The 26,743-nt window shown below is 50.5% G+C and overlaps 1 protein-coding gene across 2 annotated transcripts in view; it reads left to right on the top strand.

Annotated features, from left to right (window-relative positions):
• RHPN2 (rhophilin Rho GTPase binding protein 2) overlaps nt 1-26,743 on the top strand; it is a 55,827-nt gene that overhangs the window by 19,507 nt on the left and 9,577 nt on the right. For both annotated transcript variants that reach the window (XM_004595008.3, XM_058674295.1), the window contains exons 3-11: nt 8,567-8,695; nt 10,795-10,870; nt 16,089-16,166; nt 16,549-16,673; nt 18,724-18,890; nt 22,000-22,187; nt 22,545-22,701; nt 24,191-24,310; nt 25,457-25,651. In XM_004595008.3, coding sequence (XP_004595065.2) covers nt 8,567-8,695; nt 10,795-10,870; nt 16,089-16,166; nt 16,549-16,673; nt 18,724-18,890; nt 22,000-22,187; nt 22,545-22,701; nt 24,191-24,310; nt 25,457-25,651 — 1,235 coding nt within the window. The remainder of the gene's footprint in view (nt 1-8,566; nt 8,696-10,794; nt 10,871-16,088; nt 16,167-16,548; nt 16,674-18,723; nt 18,891-21,999; nt 22,188-22,544; nt 22,702-24,190; nt 24,311-25,456; nt 25,652-26,743) is intronic.

Genomic DNA, 26,743 nt, shown 5'->3' with positions numbered 1-26,743 from the left:
GCAGGGGTGTGAAGAGGAGGGAAAGAGAGAGCGATTGCTTGATCTTCCTTCTGCCGTCTGGTGCACTCCCTCAAGTGCTTGCAACAGCCAGGGCCGGGCTAGGCTGAATCCAGGAGCCAGGAACTTTATCCAGGTCTCCCACGTGTGTAACAGGGATTCAGATATGAGGCTTATTATCATTTACTGCCTTCCAGGCACATTAGGAGGCTGGATGGAGTAGCTAGGACTTGAATCGGCACTCTGACATGGGAGCTGAGTGTCCCATGCCGTGCCCACCCCTTAGTACGAACTGCACCATCCATCCAAGGCTGCACCAATAACTGCCACCTCATCTTGGACCAGGCACAGCCACTATGGTGCGCCCCAAGAAGTCTTTTCAGTTACTTGCCTCAGGGATTTTGTAGTAGTGATGAAAAGTCAGCTAAGGTCCTCCGCTTTCCGGAGGCCCAGTCTCTGGTAGGTGGGCCCGGAGGGGAGGAGGGTCTTGGTACTCTAGAAGATTAATCAGACCACATCTGGAGGCGGCATTGGCTTCCAGGGACAGTCTCTGACCCAGCCAAGGTTGGGGCAGTCCTGGCCGGCCGGCTCTGCCAAGGTTCCTCCAAGGCCCCTCCTAGGCCCCTCCAAGGCCCCGGCCTGCCTCTGGCTCCTAGTCATGTTGGCAGCTGTTATGGGGCAGGGGAGGGGCGTGGCTGTTAATGATTCTCACAGTGACCCGAAAGTTCAAAGTGTCCCTGTCTCTGAGAATATTGTCCCAGGAAACACAGAAGGTATTTATTAATCTGACTCAACCGACACCGTTTCCCAGTCACAGATTGGGTGTTTTGCCGAGCCCAGCTTGGGCCGGCCGTGTCCCTGGGCAGCTGTTAACGATGTGGCTGTCCCTGTCGTATGCTGGGTCCTCCTGCCCTTCTTCTGATGTTTGTACTGCTGCAGGTGTCTCACTGCAGCTTCCAGGTGAAGGGAGGGCGGAGGGAGTGGAGACGGGGAGAGGTTTTGGAGGAAGCCCCCATCAATGCAGGGCGGTGGTATAGCCTGGGCGTGGCCGGTGGGTGGGCAGGATGCTTGCAGGGTCTTCTCTGGTGCATCCCAGGCCACAGTCTGTGAGCTTCCTCGGGTCTCACTGAGAAGATTGGATGTGTTTACATGTGCTTTTTTTTCAGGCTAAGCAGTATATTCTCTCTCTCTCCTGACTGCCTTTCCTTCCTCCACTGTGGTGGAAATAATGTTTCTCTGAAACGGGAAAGACCACCATGAAGCCTAAAGCTTTAAAGTGCACTGCTAAGCAAGAGCACGGGCTCTTTGAATGACTGTATGTCATTTCACCCCTGTGGGCTTCAGGTGCCCCCTTGTGCTGGTGGCTGATGGACAAGAGCAGGAATAAACCCCTTCTGAGACTTGCAGGAATCAGTGGGCGTGGAAGTGAGGGAGTGGGGCTCCGCCAGTGCTGTGAATCAATAGGGAGTGGTGGGGATTGTGGTGCAGTGCACACCCCCTTTCTGCAGGGGACAACTGCATGCTTTACGTGCCATGTTTTACATCTTGTTGAATGTTTAAATATTGGCAGTTACTTTAAGGGGAGAGGATAAAAATACTCTGAAAACCCAGTGAATAAGCCTCCTGTCTTAGCCTATGCTCCCTTGCTAAAACAGAATGCCTGCAGCTGGGTAACACACACAGAAAAGAGGTTTATGTAGTTCACAGTTTTGGAGGCAGAGTGTCTAGACAGCATGGCTCTGGCTCTTGTGAACACCTGCTGGTGCATAGTGTGGTGATGGGAACATGTTCAGGGAGAGATCTGGGATAAGCTGACAAGCCAGAGAGAAGGGGAGAGGCTGGTCTCTCCCCTCTATGACAACCCTTTCACGAGAGAACAAACTGGAGTCCCAAGAGAAATACCTTAGTGTCTTCTAGGGCAGCACCCCCAAGACCCAGTCACCCCATGGCTCTGCCCTCACTGTGCTACAGACCAAGCTTCCAACACACAAACCCGAGGGGGATGCTCACACCACTTCCCAACCATGGCACCTGCAGGTCAGTTTGTGGTTTCAGAGCTAAGAGGGTTGCTCTCGGCTGAGAGTGAGCTGACCTGCCCTTGGCTTGAGCTTGCTGGCTATCCACACCACCCATTCTGAGAGATTGGGGTGTGTCTGTGCAGTGGGATGAATGGGTTGTGAGTCCCCAACAGCTGTGGGAACTTGCCTTGGAGCCCTGCCTTTCTGAGCTGAGAGAGGTGGGCTGGGAGCAGGGGGCCATCTGAGCCTCTGATGCTCAGCCAGGTGACCTCCTAAGGGCCTGTTTCAAGGCAGTCCTCATCCCAGGCTCCTGGAGCCCCAGAAGAGAGGGTTAAGATACACAGACCAACTACCCTGCTGCCATCAGGTGTCTGAAGCTGGAGCAAGACCCGGGTCAGTGTGGTCCCTGTTCCTGGAGGGCTGGTTTTATCAAGAAGACTTAGAGGATGAAACTGCTCTAGAAGAAATAGGAATATAGGGAACAGAATGCAGAATTCACAGGCTGGTGTTGTGGCACAGTGGCTTAAGCTGCCACCTGTGCCAGCCACATCCTATATGGGCATGAGTTCTAGTCCTGACTGTTTGGCTTCTCATCCAGCTCCCTGCTAATACGCCTGGGACAACAGCAGAAGCTGGGCTGAGTGCTTGGCCCCTTGTTGCCCACGTGGAAGATCCCATTGGAGTTCCTGCCTACTGTGGCCATTTGGGGAGTGAACCAATGGATGAAAAATCTCTCTTGCTCGCTTTTGCTCTATAATCCTGTCTTTCAAATAAATCAATCTGAAAAAGGGGGGAAAAGCCCCCCAAGCCCTCTTGCATGGGGGCTGTGAGGAACTTGTAGATAGGAGGTGGAGCCAAGGTCTCACTCCAAGGGAGTGCTCCCGTGTGCAGTTGAGGTCAGCAGTTAGTGACAGTGAGGTCTGCCTTCCCCTGTTCACACCTGCTAGCTTGGTCACTTGAAGAGAGTAAGCAGGACACTTTTTTTTTTCCTTCTTCTTCCTTGACTTTTTTGCTGGATTATGTGCTTATTATTATAATAATAAAGATTTTTTGGATACAATACAGATTTGCGTATTCTCCTCCTCCCCTCCCTTGCTATGTCCCCCCTTCTTTTTTTAAAATTAATTAATTGATTAATTGAAAGGCAGAGTTACAGAGAGGGGGCCCACACTGCAGGTGGTGGCTTTACCCAGTGTTCCACATCACTGGCCCCAAGACAGTTTGTTCTTCTTTGCCCATCTCTGCATCTTTGTCAGGAAGAAGGGGAGACGAACCTGCCTTCCCTTGGGGGTCCAGGCCAGCAGGAAGTCATGGGGCAGGCTTTCTGTGCAGGAGATTCAGGAATAGCCCTCAGCCTCATCTTTAGGGGCATTCAAGGTTTCTTCTGGGCGAAGTATCAGTTACAAGAGCACAGCATCTCCAAGGAGGGTCACACCCGTGTGGAGGCTGGAAAGGGCCCTGAAAGTGCAGGTACAGAGCCCCAGGTTCTGGCTGTGCCCCTGATGGGGCCCTGGGTTCCATTTTCATCCATTGTTCCAACCAGGGTCCTGGCACACCCACCATCTTGAATTGGTGCTTTGTATTTGAGGAAACCCACTTTTAGCCATGAGTCAGTGGAAAAACCTGCCCTGCGCTGGAAACAACTTAAACTCAGGGTTTCTGAGTCATCTGTATATTTTTTTCCAAATTTCTTTATTTTCTATTTGAAGCATGGAATTAGAGACACAGAGATATCTTCATCCACTGGTTCACTCCCTAAATGGCCACAATGGCCAGAACTGAACTGGACCAATCCATAGCCAAGAGCCAGGAGCTTCTTCTGGGTCTCCCATATGGTTTTGATATCCCCAGAAAATCATCAAGTCTGAAGTCGCTACTAAGGCATAAAGGTGGTTTATTCAGGTTAACCTAGATCTCCCAGCCATCTCCCCCAGCCCAGCAGGGCTGAGCTGAGCAGGGGAGGGGCAGCCGCAGCCGAGACAAAAAGGAGAGGGCAAGAGAGAGCGAGAGCCAGAGAGACCCCGGTTGAACAGCCCAGCGTTCTTATACATTTTAGGCTATTAATTATACAGTCATGATTTAGCAGGCTTCTATTGGTGGGTTTGAAGCAACCAATTTTCAAAAAATACAAATTGATGGGCTATAGGGCGGTGGATCTTATCAAACACCAGGTACCTCCTTCCTTAGGAGTGGTCTGCCTATGTGACCTGCCAGGTATCCTGCCACGTAGGATACCTGTCACGTAGACTATCAGGCCTGGAGTTCACACAGCCCCCAGCCAAGCCATTAAGGCAGGATTTACAAAAGGCAGAAAACATCTAGGTTCTTCAGACCAATCCATAGCCAAGAGCCAGGAGCTTCTTCTGGTCTCCCATATGGGTGCAGAAGCCCAACTACTTGGGCCATCTTCTGCTACCATCTCAGGCCATGAGTAGGGAGCTGGATGTGAAGTGGAACTGCCAGGACTCAAACTGGCACCTATATGGGATGCTGGTGCTGCAGGTGGAAGCTTAACTTGCTTTACCACAGCATCAGCCCTTCTGAGTCATCCTCATACTCAAAGGTCAGCATTGTGGAAACCAACCCCCAAGACCCTGCCTTGGTCAGAGTGAGCCTTGGCAAGATGTCTCCATTCAAGAGGTAGCTTGCCGAGTTGTTGTAAACATTAGATCATAAGTAGTTGATAACCTGGGAGGGAGGAGACATGGTGGATTAACCTATAATGGTGGAAAAATCAAGAGGTGGCTGGCCATCCTTGGAAGCTCCCTGGAGGGTTTGGGTAGGGATCTCAGCTGCTACATTTATGTTGGACTCACCCTGTTCCAGAAAACCACTCAGCTCCTGCAGTTGCCAGGGAGTGATCTGTGCTGCATGAATTATAATTTCTTGAGCCCCCAACCTAGGGTAGGGACTGTGTCAGGTTCTGGGTGAAATACAGAGAAATAGAAGGCTGGTTCCCCAGGAATTATAATTGCTCAATTTCAAAAATGAAATGGAGGCGCCTTAAGACACATTCTTAACAACATGTAAAATTAAAGCTGGAGGGCTCGGTGTGATGGCTTAACTGGTTAACCCTCCTCCTTCAAGCACCAGCATCCCACATGAGCACCAGTGCAGGTCTCAGCTGTTCCACTTCCCATCCAGCTCCCTGCTTATGGCCCACCAAGTCCTTGGAACCCTGCACTCAGGTGGATGACCTGGAAAAAGCTTCTGGCTCCTCATTTCAGGTAGGCTCAGCTCTGACCGTTGCAGACATTAGGGGAGTAAACCAGCCCTTCTCTCTGTAAATCTGCCTTTCCGATAAAAACAAACAAATCCGAAAAGAAGTTTTCTCAATAGCATCTCTTCTTGTGTGTGGCACAGGCTTCACAAGCTGCAGGTTGTGGGCTGGGCTGTGTAATGAGATCTGCTCAGTGGCTTGCTGTGGTATAGTAAGAAATAAATATTTGGTGTCTGTTTCCTGTGCTCCTGGCATCCAGCTGCTAAAACCCTTGCAATGTTGAGTGATAAGGGTATCTTTTGTATGCTAATGAGATGGCCGGGGTAGGAGGCTTTGGGATGTGGAGGGATCCCCAGAAAAGCCAGCTGGTGATTTCAGGGTTGGACCCTGCCCATGGAGGAAGGGGTGGGGCTGGAGATTGATGTCTGTGCCTTCTGAACAATGTGGTTGAGGGAGCTGCCAGGCTAAGGATCAGGCTGAGGTGCTGGGAGGAGGCCTGCCCTCCCAGTAAGTGGAGGGAGCGCCTTACTGCACCCTGTGCGTGCAGTTCCTCCATTTGGTGGTCCCTGGATTACACTCTGTTAAACTAAGTCAACATGAGAATTTTCCTGGGTTCTGTGTGGCACTCGGGCAAATGATTGAACCTGTGGAAGGAGCTGTGAGAAGCCCCTGTCTATGTGTAGCTGGGCAGTGAGGAGCACAGCATTTCCCTTACCCCTGGTGGACTGAGACCAGATCTTTCACCCATGGAGTCCACACCAACATCAAGAATTGATGGGAGGGGGCCCAGCACGGTAGCCTAGTGGCTCAAGTCTTCGCCTTGAACGCGCCAGGATCCTACATGGATGCTGGTTCCTATCCTGGCTTTTCCACTTCCCATTCAGCTTCCTGCTTGTGGCCTGGGAAAGCAGTAGATGGCCCAAAGCCTTAGGACCCTGCACCCGTGTAGGAGATCCTAAAGAAGCTCCAGGCTCCGGGCTCCTGGCTTTGGATCGGCTCAGCTCTGGCCATTATGGTCACTTGGGGAATGAACCAGCAGATGGAAGATCTTTCTGTCTCTCTTTCTCTCTGTAAATCTGACTTTCCAATTAAAAAAAAAAAAGAATTGATGTCAGAGTTAAATTGAACTGTTGGACATCCATTTGCAGGAGACTTGCAAACATAATTACTTTTTTTTGTTTAAAGCAGTTGTTAGTGTAGAATAGAATCATGTTATGTCAGCTTGTTGTAAAAGGCCTTTCTTACTAATTGTCATAGACATACACACACACACATCTCCAGTCCAGCCATCTTTGCCAAGCTGAGCTTTTAGCTCAGTTCGGGTCTCCCATGGGTGGCAGGGACCCAGGTACCTGAGTTCCCTCCCAGTAAGCACATGAGGAAGCTTGATCAGAAATGGAGGAGGCAGGACTTGAGCCAGCACTCCAATACAGGTTGAGGGGGGTCTGGGCGGTGCCTTAACCCATGCACCAAACACCTACCCTAGCTGTGGAGTCTTTAGTAGGTGTCAAAACTTCTACTGGAAGATTTGGGTGGAGGCTATCATCATGACAAAGTGGATCAAACCACTTCTTGACAGGGAGAGGAGGGAGAAGTGCTGGCGTCCCTATCATGCTGCTAGTTAGAGTCCTGGCTGCTCCCCACCCATCCAGCTCCTAGCTAAATGTGCCTGGGAAAGAAATGGAGGATGCCCCAGATATTTAGGCTCCTGCTACCTGGATGGAGTTCCAGGCTATTGACCCTGGAAGCTGGATTGGGAGCAGAGTACCTGGAATTATTTCCTCCCTCCTTCCTTCTCTCCCTTCCTTCCTCCCTCTTCCTCTCCCCCTTCCTCTCTTTTGGCAGAGGGAGAGAGGGAGAGCGAGAGAGAGAGAGATCTTTGATGTTTTGGTCCATTCCCCAAATAGACACAACAGCCAGAGTTGGGTTGGTCTGAAGCCAGGAGCCAGGAGTTTCATCTGGGTCTCCCATGTGGGTGGCAGAGTCCCAAGCATTTTGGCCTTCTGCTGCTTTGCCAGCTGCAAAGAGCTGCATGAGAATTTGAACAGGTGGGACTTGAGCTGGCATCCATGTGGGATGCTACCATTGCAGGCTGCAGCTTTTTTTTTTTTTTTTTTAATTGGAAAGCCGGATATACAGAGAGGAGGAGAGACAGGAAGATCTTCCATCCGATGTTTCACTCCCCAAGTGAGCCACAACGGGCCAGTACGCGCCAATCCGATGCCGGGACCAGGAACCTCTTCTGGGTCTCCCACGCGGGTGCAGGGTCCCAATGCATTGGGCCGTCCTCAACTGCTTTCCCAGGCCACAAGCAGGGAGCTGGATGGGAAGTGGAGCTGCCGGGATTAGAACTGGCACAGGCTGCAGCTTTACACACTACACCACGGTGCTGCCCCAGAAGCTGGGATTCTTCTGGCACTCCTATATGGGATGAATAGATCTCAACTGGTGGCTTAATATGCTGTGCCATAGTGCCCGCCTCAGTCCTTTTTATGTAGTGCTAGTTTGGATGGCTGATATCTGTTGAGGTTTTTTGCATATACGTTCATGAAGAGGATTGGTCTGTTTTGTTGTGTTGTCTGCAGTGGTTTTTTTTTTTGTTTTTTTTTTTTTTTTAAAGATTTTATTGTTATTGGAAAGCCGGATATACAGAGAGGAGGAGAGACAGAGAGGAAGATCTTCCATCCGATGTTTCACTCCCCAAGTGAGCCGCAACGGCCGGTACGCGCCTATCCGATGCCGGGAACCATGAACCTCCTCCAGGTCTCCCACGCGGGTGCAGGGTCCCAAGTCATTGGGCCGTCCTCAACTGCCTTCCCAGGCCACAAGCAGGGAGCTGGATGGGAAGTGGAGCTGCCGGGATTAGAACCGGCGCCCATATGGGATCCCGGGGCTTTCAAGGCGAGGACTTTAGCCGCTAGGCCACGCCGCCGGGCCCTGCAGTGGTTTTTTTATCAGTAAAATGCTAGCCTCCTAGGGTTCATTGGCAAGCATCTCCTCTTCCTCTGTTTTCCTTCCTGTTTTTGTTGGAGGCCCTGGAAAGGGTAACTGGGAGCATCTTCTGTTTTCAAGTCTGTTTCCTTGTGAGCATATCTTAGGAGTCATGTCTGACCTTTCACAGCTTCCCTGGCTGTATGCCCAGGTCTGTTTGCTGGCAGGTGTGTCACCTGCCGGGTCCCTGAAACGCCTTATCTGATCACGGCTGGCACAGTCTGCATGTGGCCTGTTGGAACGTCTCTGCAGGGATTGGGGGTTGGACCTGACTTTCTTACCCAGCAGCTTAGGGATGGATACTTGGCTGAAAGAGCTTCTCCATCTTCTCTCTGAACAGAGTAGCCACAAACCAGAAGGTGAGAGAGCAGGTGCGCCTGGAGCTGAGCTTTGTCAACTCAGACCTGCAGATGCTCAAGGAAGAGCTGGAGGGGCTCAACATCTCCGTGGGAGTCTACCAGAGCACTGAGTGAGTAGGGGTGGGTCTGCATGGGGCATGTGTACAGAAAGGCTGGGCGGGAGGGCTGTGCATTGAAAGTGTTGCAGCCCCTTCTTTGGGAGCTGAGACGATGAACACGTTTGGACAGAGCAAGGTGCTGGAATCCCTGCAGTTGATTGGAAAGTGCTTGAAGTGATTTACAATACCTTGGGGGTGTGGTCTCATGTGAGGACCACCTGTCTGGGTTCAGGTGGGCAGATGGTTTTGCCCTAAGGATGTCCACCTCATTCAATCTGCAAGGTGTGGATATTCTAATGTGGGGTCCTCTCTTGGGGAGTGTTTGGAGGAGAGGAAAGGAGCCCAGAGAGCTGTGAGCCTGGGTGAACTGCCTTAGAAAGGAATGCCTGTCTTTCAGAAGAAGCAGCTGGGAACCTCTCCCGGAAGGCTTTGTCAATGAGGAAGTGAGAGTCACAAAATAGTTCCTTGCATTAACAAGCCAGATACCTGGGGACTTTGAGTTGCCTTGGAATGCGCATTTCCTGGTTGTGACTCCCTGCCTGGCACCCTGGGGCACGTGGCTGTCCAGCCAGAAGGACAGCAGCAGTCCCCTCCATTCTCACATGGGGCTGCTGTTGGCTTGCTTGCCTAAGGGATCCCACAGCAGTTCTGGACACCTTCTTCTCAAGGGTTTACCCAGCCAGGGCCTATGTTAAGTTTCAGAGTCTTGCCCTTTAAGTTCAATAAAAATAAAATAAATAAAGTGGATTTTATCTTTTTAGCACAGTAGATCATGCAAAAGTTTATTTTTTTAAAAGATCTATTTATTTTTATTAGAAAGGCAGATTAACAGAGAAGGAGAGACAGAGAGGAGAGAAAGATCTTTTGTCCACTGGTTCACTCCTCAAATGACTTGCAGCAGCTGGAGCTGAGCCAATCTGAAGCCAGGAGCAAGGCGATGCTTCTGGGTCTCCCACGGCTTTGGGCCATCCTCTTCTACTTTGCCAGGCCACAGGCAGGGAGCTGGATGGGAACTGGAGCAGCTGGAACATGAACAAGCACCCTTTTGGGATGTCGACATTTGCCAGCAGAGGATTAGCTTGTTGAGAGCTATCATACTGGCCCTGTGCAAACACTTCTGTAAGCTAGGCAGTAAAGGAATCTCCTGTGTGGAGCAGAAAGCCTGGTGGGGCCCAGACTAACATGTTAGGGCCATGCTGGGGCTGGCATGCCCTGGGGTGGGTGCTCTGGACACTCACTACCCTTCTTCGAGGACAACAGGACACTGGGACTTGGATGAGCAAGACCTGGCCCACCCTCATTTCCTTGCAGCTGGGGCTGCTTTTAAAGCCCAGCTGCACCACCAGGGCAGGTTTGGCTCACAGCTGCATTGTCATGCGCCTTGCCTGCATTCCTGGGCTTCCCTCTGGGCAGGGCTTAAGCAGCCCAAGGAGGTCTCTGGTTACAGGTCAGGGGGCTGAGCCCCTATTTGCAAAACACAGCTTAAGCCTGATTCCCTTCTTGCTGGCCCTGCAGCTAGGAATGTAGAGGCTGCACTCCCAGGGTGACCTTTCTTTACGGGAGAGGAAGTGGAAGTAAAGCCACAGTCAGGGTCTGTTCCTAAGCTGAGAGCCAGGTGCACACAGGTGTCAGGTGTAGCCCGTGTTTGCCCCGTGCGGGTGACAGGACACCTGGGGTAAGGCACCCCGAAGGAGGAGGCCGCTCAGAACCCTGAACTTATGAAGAAGGGGGCTGTTGGAGGGCTGCTAGAGAGGAGGAGGAGAAAAGTAAGGGCTGGGGACTGATGAAGGAGGCTCAGTGGAAGGTGGTAGTCCAGGTAGGTTAGATGTAGACCCTGTTGCTTGAGTGGTTCTCAGCACGGGTTGCTGTAAGCAGAGCCAAGGGTGACGGATATGTTAGGATCAAGGCGGGGAGGGCCTCTTGTGCTGCAAGGTCCAGAGGTCGTAAGGGAGCCGGGATTCCTTTTGGAACAGAGGGAGGGACGTGGCCAGAGTCACCTTTATGAACCTGCCGGGCAGGTGTGTGTTGGATTGGCAGGAGGCCCTGAGTGGTTTGGACGGGGCTGCCGTGTGGCTGGGCTGGGATGTTCACAGCTGCTGTGCTCCTTACAGGGAGGCCTTTACCATCCCACTGATTCCTCTCGGCCTGAAGGAAACCAAAGATGTTGACTTTTCCGTGGCCCTCAAGGTAAATTCAAAGCAGTGTGTGTCAGAGGTGGTGTTGAAGGTGGAAATGGGAGAATTGTGTATCTTTTTGCAGTGAACTTGGCGTCCATGGGGCCCCTGGACCCCCTTGGGCTGGCTGCACCGGGAGCCTGGGTGCTTGCTCTTGTCCTTGTGGACCATCCAGAGCTCCTGGGTGGCTGGAGAGGGTGGCTCGGAATCCCAGGCTGAGAGCCTGTGACCAAGCAAATCTGTGGTAGATGTGCTCTTGAATTTACTAACCATCGTATTTTAGTATCTTCCTTCTTAAATTGTGTAACCAACTTAGGCTGTGGTTTTGAAAGAATAGTTACAATTTTTTCCCCAGCATCTTATTATAAAAATGTTCCAAATTTAGGGAAAAACTGAAAGAATGTTTGCAGTGAGCCCACCTAGAGTCTTTTGCTAACATTTTGCTGTGGTTGAGTTTGTTACGTCTCTGTGCATTCCTGATGCATTTCGAGGGCAAATCAGATGTCCATTCACGGCTCTTAAATACTTAAATGACCAGAGTTTCTGGTTTGTGCTCCCTCTCCCGTATCTAATTCTGAAGTATGTGGGCTCCTCTCTTTATTTTTTTTTATATGATGCCATTTGTTTATTAATCATTGAGTATTTTTTGTATTAATTATTTTGCATTATGTAACAGTTTCATTGGCTCTGGGAATCCCCACGCCCCTCCCCCCTGGTGGATTCCTCCACCTTGATGCAGCATTACAGTTCAAATTCAATCAAGATTCTTTCCTTGCAAACATATACCAAGCATAGAGTCCAGCTACTTATTATCCAGATGGATTGAACAGTTTCTTGGGGAGACCTTTTCTGGTCTGAAGTTAGAGCTGGTAGAATATCATCCCAGTCAATTAAGAGCCCCAATATAACATCAACAGCAATTTGCAACATTATGGAATTGACATGGTTGTGAGTAACCAGTGTGTTAAAAAAAAAAAAAAAGTTCTTAACCACAACCTCTGATTAGCTCATTGACATTTCAATTTTAGTTTATATACAGAACCGGCTGCTATATTACCTTAAAATGGCTATAAGGTACCATTCAGCTGTCTTGTGTCTATTTCATTTTAGTGTTTAGCCATTTGTTGTGTTGAAGTATAATTTTGCTGATCTTGGCAGATTTTAGGATAATCTAGACTGGCTTGTAACTCTAACAAGACATTTGTCGACAATTAAGGTGCAGAACATTTTTTTTCGGGGGGCAGTGTGCAGAAAAATCCTCAACACCATGGTGAGGAGTGACTAATCTTCGCTCCGAAAACCCCTCATAGCAAACCAACAATCATACAAACTAAAAAAACCTAAAATAAATAGACAAACAACAAAGAGTAGAGCTTGGAATCTGACAGGAAAGAGCTGGCGTGGATTGGCTCATGCCTCGCTGGGTGGGACACAAAGATTAGTCACTCCTCTATTTTTTAAGATTTGTGTATTTATTTCAACAACAGAATGAGAAAGATGGAGATTCTTCTGTCAGCTAATTTACTCCCCCAGATGATTGCAACATCCGGGGCTAGACCAGGTCATAGGAACTTGCAGCTCTCCTGAGGTCTCCCACGTGGGTGCAAGGGCCCCAAGCACTTGGGCCATCCATCCTCTGCTGCTTTCCCAGGTGCATTAGCAGGGAGTTGGAATGGAAATGAAGCAGCTGGGATTTGAACTGGCTGGAGCATCACAGGCGGAGTCACAGCCCTGGTTTCTGGTTCGGCTGACCAGACCCGGATGCTGGAGATGCTGCAGACCCTCCACTGGGGGACATGAGGCAGTGGGTGGGAGGAGTGAGGAGGCTCCTGGGAGAGGCTGGGACAGGACTGATCCTTGTGAAAGCAGTCAGTCAGACTGTGAAGCATTTACACCTGACTTCCATTCAGTCACCTGACACGAGGCTGTCTTGACCACTGGGTTCATTTCAGAGTAGCAGAAGGGAATTCGGTAGATCTTTCTTTAAAAAAAATCATTTTTTTTTTTAATTGAAAAGTCAGATCTACACAGAGAAATTTCTTCCTTCTGCTGATTCACTCCCCAAGTGGCCACAACGGCCGCGGCTGAGCCAATCTGAAGCTAGGATCCCCTTCCTGGTCTCCCACATGGGTGCAGGATCCAAAGGTGTTGGGCCATCTTCTATTTCCCAGCCGCAAGCAGGGAGCTGGATATCAAGTGTATTTCACATAAACTATCATGTTTTAAGCAACTGGAAGCACATTCATAATTTTGTCAAAATTACCTGACTTTCATGAGGTAAACATAAGGCTTCTTTTACTTTCTTTAAATGTAATTTCTTACTTGACATGTAAATTCCCTCCTTTTGAGAAAAAATTTTGCCAAATTCTATTTAAAGTCGAAGTCTGGTCGCCCTAAGGGGTGTTAAGACAGGTGTGTGAGAGAGGCTGGCACCCGGAAGTCCTCTGGTTTCTTCTGATCCTCACCTTAACTAACCATTGATGAAAACAATAGCAATTTAAAGCCATTTCCAATTCCACAAGTGGCTGTTACGTTGGTACAGGAGCTGATTCTTGTTGTTATCGCTTTAAGACGTCAAGGAAATCTGTGGCAGCATTATAAAAACATAAGGAAACATGTGTTGAACATGGCCAGGTCAAACAGCAGAAGGAACTTGAGAACCAGTGAGATACTGACTGGAGATTAATCCTGAGGGGATAGTCAGAGGTGTGCGCCAGGTTGGCCACTGGGAGGTTATCCTGAGTTAGAAAACCTGGGAAAACACCTACGTGTCTTCTAACAGGCAAGAGCAGTATAAACTCCCAGTACGTAATAGCCAGCCGGGCTATGTGATCAGCATATTTATTGAATACTTCAACTATATGCTCATTACCTTGGAGGATTATAGGACCATTAAAAGTTGGTTGTGTTCTAGAATGTTATGGCGTATGAGAATGTCTGATACACTGCCAGATTTAATAAAAACACCAAAGTTGTTAAGTCTAGGCTGACTGCTTGTTAACAAGGGTGTGGGTGTGTACAAGGCAAAAGGTGCTTCATGACACAGCATGTAAAGAGGATGGTTACAGGTACTTGGGGAAACATAACTGAACAATCCATCTTTTTAAAAAAAGATTTATTTATTTTATTGGAAAGGCAGATGTACAGAGAGGAGGAGAGACAGAGAGGAAGATCTTCTGTCCGTCTGATGATTCACTCCCCAAGTGACCAGTGCTGCGCCGATCATCAGAAGCCAGGAGCCAGGAGCTTCTTCTGGTCTCCCACATGGGTGCAGGATCCCAAGGCTTTGGACCGTCCTCAACTGCTTTCCCAGGCCACAAGCAGGGAGCTGGATGGGACGTGGAGCTGCCGGGATTAGAACCGGCGCCCATATGGGATGGGATGGGATCTTAACCATTGCAGTATTGCGCCGGACCCAGAACAATCCATCTTGTCAACCTTATTACAGCCAATGAGAGCTGACACTAACAGAAGATGTTATGTAAACACGTTCAAAATCATTCCTGAAGGCCCAGCATGATAGCCTTGTGGCTAAATCCTTGCCTTGCATGCACCAGCATCCCATATGGGTGCTGGGTTGTATCCTGGCTGCTCCACTTCCCTTCCAGCTCGCTGTTTATAGCCTGAGAAAGCAGTAGTGGATGGTCCAAAGTTATAGGACCTTGTAACCGCATGGGAGACCCGAAAGAAGATCCTGGCTCCTGGCTTCAGATCAGCTCAGGTGTGGCCATTGTGGCCACTTGGGGAGTGAACCAGTGAATGGAAGATCTTTCTCTGTCTCTCCTCTCTGTAAATCTGCCTTTCCAATAAAATAAGCAAATCTTAAAAAAAAAATCCTGAGCCCCCTCATCCTATTCTTACTATTTTACCCTGTAATACTTGTCGTATTTTTTTTTTTGAAAAAATAATTGATTTAATTTTATTTGAAAGGCAGATTTACAGAGTTTTCTTCCTTCCACTGGTTCACTCCCTAAGTGGCCACAATGGCCAGAACTGGGCTGGTCCAAAGTCAGGGGTCCAGAGGCACCTATGGGTCACCCACACGGGTACAGGGGGCCCGATGACTTGAGCCATCCTAGCTGCCTTTCCCGGCACATTAGCAGGGAGCTTGATCGGAAGTGGAGGAACAGGGACTCCAACCAGTGCCCATGTGGGGTGCCAGCTCCATAGGTGGAAGCCTAGCTTACTATATATACCACAGTACCAACCCCTACTTGCCATCTTCTAAACTAAGGATCTTTAACTTGAAAAGTGCTCCAAGCTCTAATTTTCTGAGCACTGACAAGATGCCACAAGTGGAAAATTACATACCATGAAGCTTTGCTTAATGCACAAAATTAGTAAAAATAATACATTTAGTTTCTGTGTAGGAGGGGCCTTTTGACATGATTGTGAAGGGGATGGGCTTTTGGCAAGTCTTTTATTACTTTTAGATTTATTTATATTTTTTTATTAATTGGAAAGTCAGATTTCCAGAGAGAAGAGACAGAGACAAAGATCTTCCATGTGCTGGTTCACTCCCAAGAGGCCACAATGGCCAGAGCTGGTCTAATCTGAAGCCAGGATCTTCCAGGTCTCCCACGCGGGTGCAGAGTCCCAAGGCTTTGCACCATCCTCGACTGCTTTTCCAGGCCATAAGCACGGAGCTGAAAGGGAAGCGGAGCCACTGGGATTAGAATTGGTGCCCAGATGGGATCTCAGCGCATGCAAGGCGAGGATCTAGCCACTAGACTACCATGCGGGGCCTTGGCATAGTCTTTTAGGACAACGTTTGGGATGCTCACATCCATATTGGAGAGCTTGGGTTCAAGGTCAACTCTGATTCCAATTCCAGCTTCATGATAGTGTACACCCTGGGAGACAGCAGGTGGTAGCTCAGGTAATTGGGTCTCTACCACCCACATGGGAGATCCAGATGGAGTTCCTGACTCCTGGCTTCAGCCTGGCCCAGCCTTGGGCCAGTGATGCTGACCAGGGCTGTTTGATGCAAATAAGAAATACCTTTTACTTTTACTTTTTGCTAGAGCAACAAATGTCACATTTGCCAGTCTAAATAGGCAAAATTAAGAAAATAAATCGTCGCCCTCAGAGCACACTGGAGTAAACAGTCTTTGCCGGGTTTCCCTGCATCCTTTTGTTGTTGTTGTTGTTGTTGTTATGCTTTGAATCTGCCATCCAGTTCTTAGGGCTTTGGATCTTGTCTCACAGTGTTTTCTCTCATTTTCTCAAAGGATTTTATCCTGGAACACTACAGCGAAGACAGCTATCTGTATGAAGATGAGATCGCAGATCTGATGGATCTGAGACAAGTATGTTTTTGTATGTAGCAGGTGGTGGTGGGGCAGAAGGAATGGCTGCCTGTCTCACTCCTCCTTGGCGGCAACCTTGGGGGTCACATGTGCCTGAGGATGGTTGGTGATGATGGGGAGGGGCTGTTAAACTCACCCCTTCTTACCTGCTGTGGGAGAAAACCACGTAACAATGGCGACCCACTCACCTGTGCATGTAGGGCCAGGTTCCAGGAATCCTGGCTTCATCCCAAGCCCTTTCCTCCACTCCCAGAATGTATGCCCCCCATCCCTATCCTTGGGCCTAGACAACCCAGAAACAGCCAGTGGGTCCTAGGAGCCCGCGGGTCGGGCGGTGCGCACCTCCTGCTGCCTCTGGTCACTCGCTCCGTGGATCTTCCAGGCTTGCCGAAGGCCCAGCCGTGACGAAGCTGGGGTGGAGCTGCTCCTGACTTACTTCATCCAGCTGGGATTTGTGGAGGCTCGGTTCTTCCCGCCCACCCGCCAGATGGGGCTCCTGTTTACGTGGTAGGTATTTGAGACTTACGTGGGTGCTTGCCCACAGCAACCACGGGGTGGGGTTGGGTTCTGCGTTGCAACACCGTCTTTCCTGTCTTTCCCACTTAAATCTGTGAAGCAGCAGCTAGAGAAGGGCTCAGAAAATGGGTGTTTATTTATGAAAGAGACTCAGGGTGGAAGGCTCCAACAGAGCGTGGCCGGAGCCAGGGAGAGGGGGTGTTTCTCCCTGCTCACGGTGATGGTTGCGGAAATCATCTGGAATCTGGACGTTTTTGTCCCAGTGGGATAGGCTGGGTGGTATGAGTACGAGGCAGGTTCTGTCCCGAATGACAGGGGCAGCAAAACAGAATTAGACCATATGTTACAAAGCGAGGCTGAACACCTGATTTCTTCTAGAACATGAGAGATTTCCAAGCTGAGTGTGGTCCCGGTGCCACAGAGGTGCCATGCCTGAGTGGAAGGACAGGGAGGATACCCGTCCAGACAGGAAGAAGCTCCCACGGGAACTTCAAACTGAGTCGTGTGACTTTAAAACTTCAGGAAGACTTACAGACATCAAGTTGAGGGGTGGTATGGCTAAGCTTCACCTGGGAGAAGTCATGTGTGTATTTTCTTTTTCTTTTTTAAAGATTTATTCATTTTTATTACAAAGTCAGATATACAGAGAGGAGGAGAGACAGAGAGGAAGATCTTCCATCCGATGTTTCACTCCCCAAGTGAGCTGCTATGGCCGGTGCGCGCCGATCCGATGCCGGGAACCAGGAACTTCTTCCGGGTCTCCCATGCAGGTGCAGGGTCCCAAGTCATTGGGCCGTCCTCGACTGCTTTCCCAGGCCACAAGCAGGGAGCTGGATGGGACGTGGAGCTGTCGGGACTAGAACCGGCGCCCATATGGGATCCTGGGGCATTCAAGGCTAGGACTTTAGCCGCTAGGCCACGGCGCCGGGCCCAATCATGTGTGTATTTTCAACAGATGCTGTTGTTAGGCCAGTTTTGGGTTCACAGAAAATTTGGGTGGAAACTGTAGAGTTTCCACGTATCCTGGCCACATAGGCACTTCCAACCCCGTCCCGCCCTGACACAGCCATCTGTTATGGATGATAAACTTGTGTGGCAGGTCACAATCACAGTGCCTATAAGGGAAAAAATCACACATGGACTTCAGACTTAGTTTGCACCAACACAGACCTGAAAAGATTGATTTGTTTATTTGAAATGCAGAGTTAGAGGGAAAGAGAGAGAGACAGAGAACTTCCATCTGCTGGCTCGCTTCCCATGTGGTTACAAACGGCTCAGCTGGAAGCTTGAAACTTCATCCATGTCCTCCACAGGGGTGGCAGGGCCCCAGGTACTTGGGTCAAGTGCTGCCTGCTGCCTTCCCAGCGACATTAATTAGCAGGGAGTTGGATCAAAAGTGGAACAGCCAAAAGTTGCACTGGCCCTGATAGGGGATACCAGGGTGGCCTGAAGTGGCTTAATTCACTACATCACATCACGGGCCCCTAAACATACTTCTCCATCCCATTTCCCAAGAAGGTTTTGAAGGATCCTCGTCTACTGTTTGACATATGTGGTATGATTAGTATCCAGTGTTGTCCTCTGGCGCTTAGCAGCTTCAGCACCCTGAGTGTCCTCTGGCTCTGCTAGTTCCTCCCTCCCTCCCCTCTTCCTCTTGGCAACCACTGATGTTTTGACTCTTCCCCGGTTTTGCCTTTTCCAGAATGTCACATAGTTGGATTTATACAGTAGGTAGCCTTTTTAGATGTCCTCTTGCACCGAGTCACGTATCGGAGTTTCTCCACGTTTTGCCGGCTCGTTTCTTGTTAGTGCTGTGTGATCTGCTGTTGTCCAGATGTATCACTGTGTTTCCCCTGTCACCTGCTAAAGGGTGTGCTGATCCCGTGTGTGTGTGCGACGGGCAGGGGCAGGGTCTTTATTCAGTGGGCTCCTCACCCTGCTTGGAACCAAAAGCCTCGTTGCATGTGCATCTGTGGATTTCATGAAGGAAATGGGTTTTCGAAAGGCATCAGTGTTTTCACAACGCCTGTCTTGCAAACAGGTATGACTCCCTCACTGGGGTTCCTGTCAGCCAGCAGAACCTGCTGCTGGAGAAGGCCAGCATCTTGTTCAACATGGGAGCGCTCTACACTCAGATCGGGACGCGCTGTGATCGGCAGACACAGGCTGGGTTGGAGAGCGCCGTGGACGCCTTCCAGAGAGCTGCAGGTGTGTTGCTGTCAGGCCCCCCTGGACAGCGCCCTAGCCCTGCTGGGCAGCTCCAGAGAACCCCAGCTGCAGGGAGAGTGTGAGTCATTCCCTGGGTCCCCCACGAGCCTCACTGAGCCAGGCTGGTTTTCAGCACTGGGGTGGTGTCCCCCATTACAGCCTTACTCTGTGTGTATGTGAGTGAGTGAGTGTGTGTGTGTGTGTGTGTGTGTGTGTGTGTGTGTGTGGCCTGGGTCCCGTATACAGAGAGGCCTGTGGGCCACAGGCTTTCCAGGTGAGTGGAATGTCCACTGTGCTAAAGGGCAGAGGAATTCTCCCCCAGTGGTGGACGTGCTGGAGCTGTCTCCGCTAGTGGAAAGGCAGACTACAAAGATGGGGAAAGACAGAGAGTAAGAGATCTTCCATCTTTGCTGGCTCACGTGCCCAAAGGCCACAATGACTTGGGGCGAACCAGGCTGAAGTCAGGAGCCTGGAACTCCATCTGGGCCATCCACATGATTTGTAGGGCACAGATATTTGGGACATCTTTTACTGCTTTTCCAGGTGCATAAGCAGGGAGCTGGATCAGAAGGAGAACAACAGGGACTTAAAACCAGATCTCCCATTTGGGGTTGCCGATATAGCAGGTGGTGGCGCAGTGCCAGCCTTCCTTTGTTGGGTGCACCTGATCAGGGCGTGTTACTGTCCGTGCCTTCCCATTGGATGCTTGTGCTGCCACGCTCCTCCTGGCCTCAGCTGGCTGTTGCTGCTTCTCGTTCACGTGATGCAGACAGGAGGAGGCCTAGTCGTTGTGTCATCTTCTGGGATTTCCAGATACTTCATCTCTTTTTCCTTGGCAAACATCCATTTTAGAAAGGAAGAAAAAAGCAGCTTGGCCCCCCTCTGGGGGCAAACTCAGAGCATGGGGTGCAGAGTAGGGGGACAAGAGCAGCCCCACAGTAAACACCATGGCCTGAGCCCCCCTAAGTGAGCCCCACAGCCTGTTGCCTTCTGTGCTGTGCCTTGTTGCTATGTTTTGGGGATAGAATTACTGCCCAAGAGCCTCACATGGAACCTTCTGGAACTTCACTTTGTGTGAACGCATGTTAAATTTCCTGTGTTAGGTGATAGTTCTGGAGCTGGCATTTAGCCTAGTGGCCAAGATGCTCATGGTCCATTGCCAAGTGCCTGGCTGTACTTCCTGGCTGTTGCTCCCACCAGCTTCCCACCAGTGCAGACCTGGGAAGGAGCACTGCAGCTCAAGTAATTGAGTTCTCAGGGAGGAAGTGGTGGATCCTGTTCCTGGCGCTGTCCTGAGGGCTTTGTTTCTATCTGCCTGTCTCTCTAGCTCCCTCCCTTGGGATGCTGTGTGGCATTTCATTCAGTTGGAGTTCTTTTTTGGACTTTGTTTTCTTTCCGGAGAATCTTAAGCACAACACCCCCCCCCCCCGCTTTTTTAAAAAAGATGTATTTATTTTTTTATTGGAAAGTGAGATATACAGAGAGGAGGAGAGACAGAGAGGAAGATCTTCCATCTGATGATTCATTCCCCAAGCGGCCACAACGGCTGGAGCTGAGCCAATCCGAGGCCAGGAGTCAGGAGCCAGGAGCTTCTTCTGGGTCTCTCACGCGGTTGCAGGGTCCCAAGGCTTTGGGCCATCTTGACTGCTTTTCCAGGCCATAGGCAGGGAGCTGGATGGCAAGCGGGGCTGCCAGGATTAGAACCTGCGCCCGTATGGGATCCCAGGCGTGCCAGGCGAGGACTTTAATCACTACGCTATCGTGCTGGGCCCAAGCATACCCCTTTTGTCTCCAAGATGACAGAGGCAAGAAACAGTGAGGTCTAAGATGAGCTTGGAGAACCGGAGGGAGCCCTGAGGGGAGAGAGCAGCCTTCTCTGGGGCCACAAAACCCGAGGAACCAGCTGGGTGGGAATTAGCCTGCAGATTCTGTTTCAGCTCCACACTGTCAGTGCAGTGAATTTCCTAAGGCCAGGGAAAGGCAGCCGAGGGCCACAGCTTGAACATTTCCACTGGAAAGGGCTGGATCCGTCTTTCTTGGCTTCTAGAGAGCAGTTCCTGATTGGCCCAGTCTCTCTGTGAGCCTCTTGGTGTTTCCCTCCATTGAATGAATATCTGGTGGTAGATGAAATTTTTTATTTATCCCAGATGAGGCAGGAATAGAAGGAGGCAGACTGGTTTCCTTGCTTGTTACGGGGTTATTATGCAAGAGAATCCAGTTTTCTTTTATTGCAGTAAAATACCACTTGAAAAAATTAGCATGTGAATATTATTAATTTTAAAGATTTATTTATTTGAAAGTCAGAGTTGCAGAGAAAAAGGAGAGATCTGCTAGCTCACTCCCCCAGCTGACTGCAATGGACAGAAACTAGGAGCAAGAAGTTTCCTCTGGAAGTCCCACATGGATGTGGGGGCCCAAGCACTTGGGCCATCTTCCATTGTTTTCTCAAGCCCACTAACAGTGAGCTGCATCAAAAGTGGAACAGCTAGGATTTAAGCCAGTGCCCATGTGGGATGCTGCTGCTGCAGGCAGCAGCTTAACTCACTGTGCCACAGCATTGGCCCCAGCTCAATTTTTGAAGTGTACGTACCTCAGTGACAATAAGGACATTCATGTTGTTATACAACCGTCCTGTCTCCAGAATAATACAAACTCTATTCTTAGTAAACAGTAAGCCCCTGTTTCCCCTCTCCCCCAGCTCCTGCTCCCATCCAGTCTACTTTCTGTCTCTGTGAATTTACTGTTCCAGGTATCCTATTGAAGTGGAATCATACGATATGTGTTCTTGTATGATTGGCTTATTTTAACAAGCATAATGATCTCCTTCATGGTTTTGTATGTGTCAGACTTTCTTTCTCAGGCAGAAAAATACTCCATTGTGTGACCCGCCCATTCACCTGTCAAGGGACTTTTGGATTTTTTCCACCTTGTGGGTCCTGTGACTAAGGCTGACTCCCTGCCTGCAGTTCTTAGAGTTTATTCATAGAAGTGGACTTGTTGGAAACGTTTATAGAATGGTCTGGGACACCAGCAGTATGTCTTTGCTTCTCTCCAGAAGTATGGTAAAGTAATAATCCCCAACCTAATAAACATAATGTTGCAACTTTAGGGGTCTTAAACAACCTGAAAGAGACGTTTACGCATACCCCGAGTTATGACATGAGCCCCGCCATGCTCAGCGTGCTGGTCAAAATGATGCTCGCGCAGGCGCAGGAGTGCGTGTTTGAGAAGATCAGTCTTGCTGGCATCCGGAATGAATTCTTCTCGCTGGTCAAGGTGGCTCAGGAGGCAGCCAAGGTGAGACTCCCTGGCTTGGCAGCTTCTGGAGCTGGGCAGGATCCACTGGGGTTTGCAGGTACCCTGCAAGCTGGAGGCACCTCCCTGCCTGCTGCTCACCTATGACCTGGGCAGTGTTCTTGGGGGCTGTCAATATTCCTGATACGGATCCTTGCTTCCTTCTGCAGCTCAGCCTAAAATCCGTGTAATGGTGGTTGTCTGAGTCCTTTGCTGGCACTGTTAATGACAGCATGCGGAGTTGCTTGGAACTGTTCCCAGGCAGAGGCTGCTGGGTAGAGGAAGGCGTCCGCATCCTGGGTTGGGTTAGTGAGGGGCCCTGTGCCAGGCTCCCCCTCCCCAGCATCCCTTCTGTTTCAGGTGGGAGAGGTCTACCAGCAGCTGCACGCGGCCATGAGCCAGGCACCTGTGAAAGAGAACATCCCCTACTCCTGGGCCAGCGTGGCCCGAGTGAAGGCCCACCACTATGGGGCCCTGGCCCACTACTTCTCTGCCACCCTCCTCATCGACCATCAGCGTAAGGCTTGGGAGCTTGGGGCATCAGGGTTGATTAGGTTGGGATTCTGCCTAAACTGAATGGGAGTGACCTGCTGACTCAGGCAGCTGCCACACAGGCCAGGAGGAGATGAGGGTTTAATGAGGGAAGCGTGGTGGTAATTCTCTGCCAAGGATCAGACAGGTAACTTTTCATTTGAAATCTGGAAACTGAAGGGATACCCAAAACTCAGGAATCAAGGTAAATGGCATTCTAATGTAATATTTTACAAGGATCAAAACTAAGGCATAAAATCTGTGTTCATAAAAAATTTCAAAGACAAGAAATGTTACTAATCTGTTCATTGGAGCACAAGGCAAAAAGAAATTTTGATGTTTATTCACCACAGAATATTTTTTTGCAATTTTTTTGCAATTTTGTTGTATTTTAAATTGCATTAAAATCTTGTTTGCTGTGTTTTTGGCATTGGTTGAAAGCTTGATACTGAGCCCTGTGTCTCTCTGACCCTGTCCTTGTCCGTGCCCAGATCTAGGGATTGGATGAGATTTGAGGTGGAGTTATGCTAATCAGCACAGTCCCAGAGTAGTTAAAAGGTTGTGGAGCCACATGGCTTCCATTCGAAGCTGTGTGACCTTGGCTAGGTTGTACAGCTGTTCTGTGCTCCAGTTTTCCCATCTGCACAGTGGGACCTCAAGGTGAAGCTGCCCCGCAGCAGGATGGTAGCTGTGTGCAAAACGACACAGGTTGGCTGTCTCAAAGTGAGCGCTGTGTCATCTCGCAGGGAGGACAAGACAGGCCTCCAAAAAGCTTCTGCAAAAACGCACCTTCCAAAGAACACGGCGTGTGGATCCCAAGGGTTTTTTTTGTTTGTTTGTTTGTTTGTTTGTTTTTCCACCAAAATAAACATCTTGAATTGGACTTTCCGTGAACTCTGGATTTTCTTCCATTGTGAACCAATCGGGAGTGTAGTACCTTGATGACTGCTGTGAGCCACAAATGGGGCAGCAGTTGGTCCCGTGGTGTAGTCATGAATGGTTTCTCAGAGGTGGTGACGTTAACCGTGGACTTGGCCAGCTGAGTATAGTGGGAAAGGACAGCTAAGAGCAAGTGCGGGGTCTGAATGAGAGAACAGAAGCCGAGGCCATTGGGTAGTGGATTGGTGAGGTTGCAGAGGGGACTGTGCACCAGGAAAGCTGGGAGAAGTGTTATTCTCGATCTGGCAGGGGCGGAGGCAGGGCTGACGGAGAGGTTCTGTGCACTGGGGGACTTGGAGGAGGTTGTGTGTGGAACCTGCTCCAGAGCCCCTGGGGTATGGGCCAGCCCTGAGTGAGCAAAGGCTGGGACCCTGTTTGCTGGCCAGAAAGAAAGTACAATATCATGAATATGTCATGAAAATGAGACCACAGGAACCTGGAGATGTGGCCAACAAAGAGACACTAAGTGGATCTCTGGCACCATCTTCAGAGGCCACGGTCATGAGAGGGGATTTAGCCCATGGCTTTCATTGCAGTGAAGCCTGGCGAAGACATGGACCACCAGGAGAAGTGCCTTTCCCAGCTCTACCACCACATGCCAGAGGGGCTGACGCCCTTGGCCACACTGAAAAACGACCAGCAGCGCCGACAGCTCGGTAGGTACCACACTTTGTGCCAGCTCGTGCTGCTCATGGACAGCCCTGACTGATCTCCTGGCAGAGCAGGGCTTCCAGAACCGTGTTCTTGAGGGCTCTGAGAGTGCCAGGCCTCCCAGTGGTTCATTAGTGGCCTCTGCCATCCTCATGTGGGAGAATGCGCCACTGCTTTGTCATCAGGAACACTTAAGGACTGGTGATAAATTATCCTGGTGTGGTCCCTACTGTGTTTCAGTGTCCTTTCTTATACAAACCCGGCTTCCTCCAGCTGCTCCACCTGCCCATCCACGTGGATTCCCTGTGTCTGTCTCTGCATCTCCATTCCCTTAGGTGCACAGGCCAGAAACCTTAGACTCTTCCCTGGTCTGTCTTAGCCCCACTGACCTCACCTGGAAGGCGTACACCAAGTCCAACCCATGGGTGCTCCCTGGGGACAGGTGTGCTATAATCCTCTTTCTGCAGCTGATGGAGTAGCCAAGCAGCTGGCCCTGCTCATAACTGGCCTTCCTGTTTCCCTCTCCTTTCAGTCTTGCTGCCCTCTGCTCACTCCCTCCCGGTCTCCCTTCTCACAGAGTCCTGATCCTACACTGATGAACTCAGACATGACCTGCCTTCTCCCCCCTCCGTCTGACCTCATTCCCTACCCCTGTCGCCTTCCAGCCACATTCCTCCTCGTCCTTTGGACTCCAGAGCCTGCTGCTGCTGCAGGGCGCTGACCCTCCTTTCAGAAATGCTCTTCTGTTGCTTCCCTTCAACTGTTCCTGTACTTCTTCCAGCACCCTGAGCAGAAAAGGCTTCCCTGCTCCCCATCACAGACAAGCTACTCCCATTGCCACAACCTTCTCGTGCCTCCATAGCCTCACCTGGTCCCCCGAGGTAGCTGCTTGTTTGGTATCTGCTTGTCAGCCCCTAACGTGCAAACCCCCATCAGGAGGGGCACCTTTTAGTGCATCAGTAGCCCCTGGGGCATGTGGCAGGTAGCTAAGGATGAGCATTCTGTGGCCACTAGGAAGCATATGGCACATGCATTTCCGGGGCAGTCCTGGAGAAAGCAGAAGGTCCCCCTCCTTGGGCTCACCCCTCGTGTCCTTGCACAGTGCCCGATCCATTCACACCATCACCCGGATGGTGGTTTTCCATCTGCAGGAAAGTCACACCTGCTCAAAGCCATCACCCTCCACGAGGAATCGGTGAGAGAGGCCAGCCTGTGCAAGAAGCTGCGCAACATCGAGGTGCTGCAGGAAGTGCTGTCGGTGGCACACCAGCGCTCCCGGCTCAAGTACGCCCAGTACCAAGAGGACGATGACCTCCTGACCCTCGTCGATGCTCCTGACATTATTTGTGAGTGACCCAGTCTGGTTGCTGTGGTGTGGGTACCTGTGTTGGGTGCAGCGTATGCCCCACGTGAGAAGCAGGGGTGCTTAGCTGGGACCCCGACTGCATCTGCAAGGCTGGGCAAGTCCTTGCCACATGTATGTTGGGCACTGGGAGGGCCACACTGGGACCTGGGTGCTGTGCCTACCCTGGAGTTTTCTCTACCAATTCCAAACATTTGAGGTTTTCATCTTCATTGATACGCTGCAGCACCTGACCCCTTCCTACCCATCACTCCTCCTCTTCTAGGCACCTGCCTTCCTATACCTGTCCTCATCTGCTTGCCTGCACGCAAGCTCCTTCTGGAAGCCCTTTGCTGACTGTTCTTGAGCAGTTCCTTCCAGCACCCTAGTGTTTTCTAGGGAATTACTCTCTCCAGTGTGCTCTCTGCAGACCCCTCTCTATAGGATCTCATGGGCTGATGGGGTTCAGCTACTGCTGAGTCAGGAGACCCCTGATGTCCTTGCCCAAGTCCCGCAGCCCGGACGTGTCCCACTGCCTTCTGGGAAGCTGTCTTTGACCTCTCACTTCCTACTTTGAAAGCAAAGATGTCACAATTCCCTCTCCTGCACTTGCTCTTTGTCCCCTTTGCTCCCTCTCTGGTCACTACCTCTTCTAAGCATCTCCCTGGTTGCATGTGCTAATGGGTGGGACGTGGGGTGAGAGTCAGGGATGCAGTGGTGAACTGGGCAGTGTGTGCTGTCCTGGGGAGGTGGTAGTCACTGCAGCCATGGGGACTTCCCCAAAAAGGGGGCTTTGCGGTGAGGCATGATTAAGGTCTTTCCAGAAATTAGGGAGGGGAAGGAGAGAGGGCTGCCCAGTCAAGGGAAGCCCCTGTGTGCAAAGCCCCCTGAAGATGTAGTTTGAAAACTGAATCCAAACTCTGTTTCTCATATGGAGTACTCACTGCACAGTGATCTTGAGACACAAGCTGTGTGGAGGTTTTCCCCACACACCAGCTAGCATGTGGGTCTGCAGTGGGCACCAGCTGGCAGCCATCCTCTAGTCTGACTCAGAGCTGGCACTGGGCAGCTGGAGACAGCTTCAGATTCCTCTGGC

This window comes from Ochotona princeps, chromosome 16 (genome assembly GCF_030435755.1).
Source record: "Ochotona princeps isolate mOchPri1 chromosome 16, mOchPri1.hap1, whole genome shotgun sequence".
Classification (NCBI taxonomy): Eukaryota; Metazoa; Chordata; class Mammalia; order Lagomorpha; family Ochotonidae; genus Ochotona; species Ochotona princeps.
This window is presented reverse-complemented; position numbering and strand designations above follow the sequence as displayed.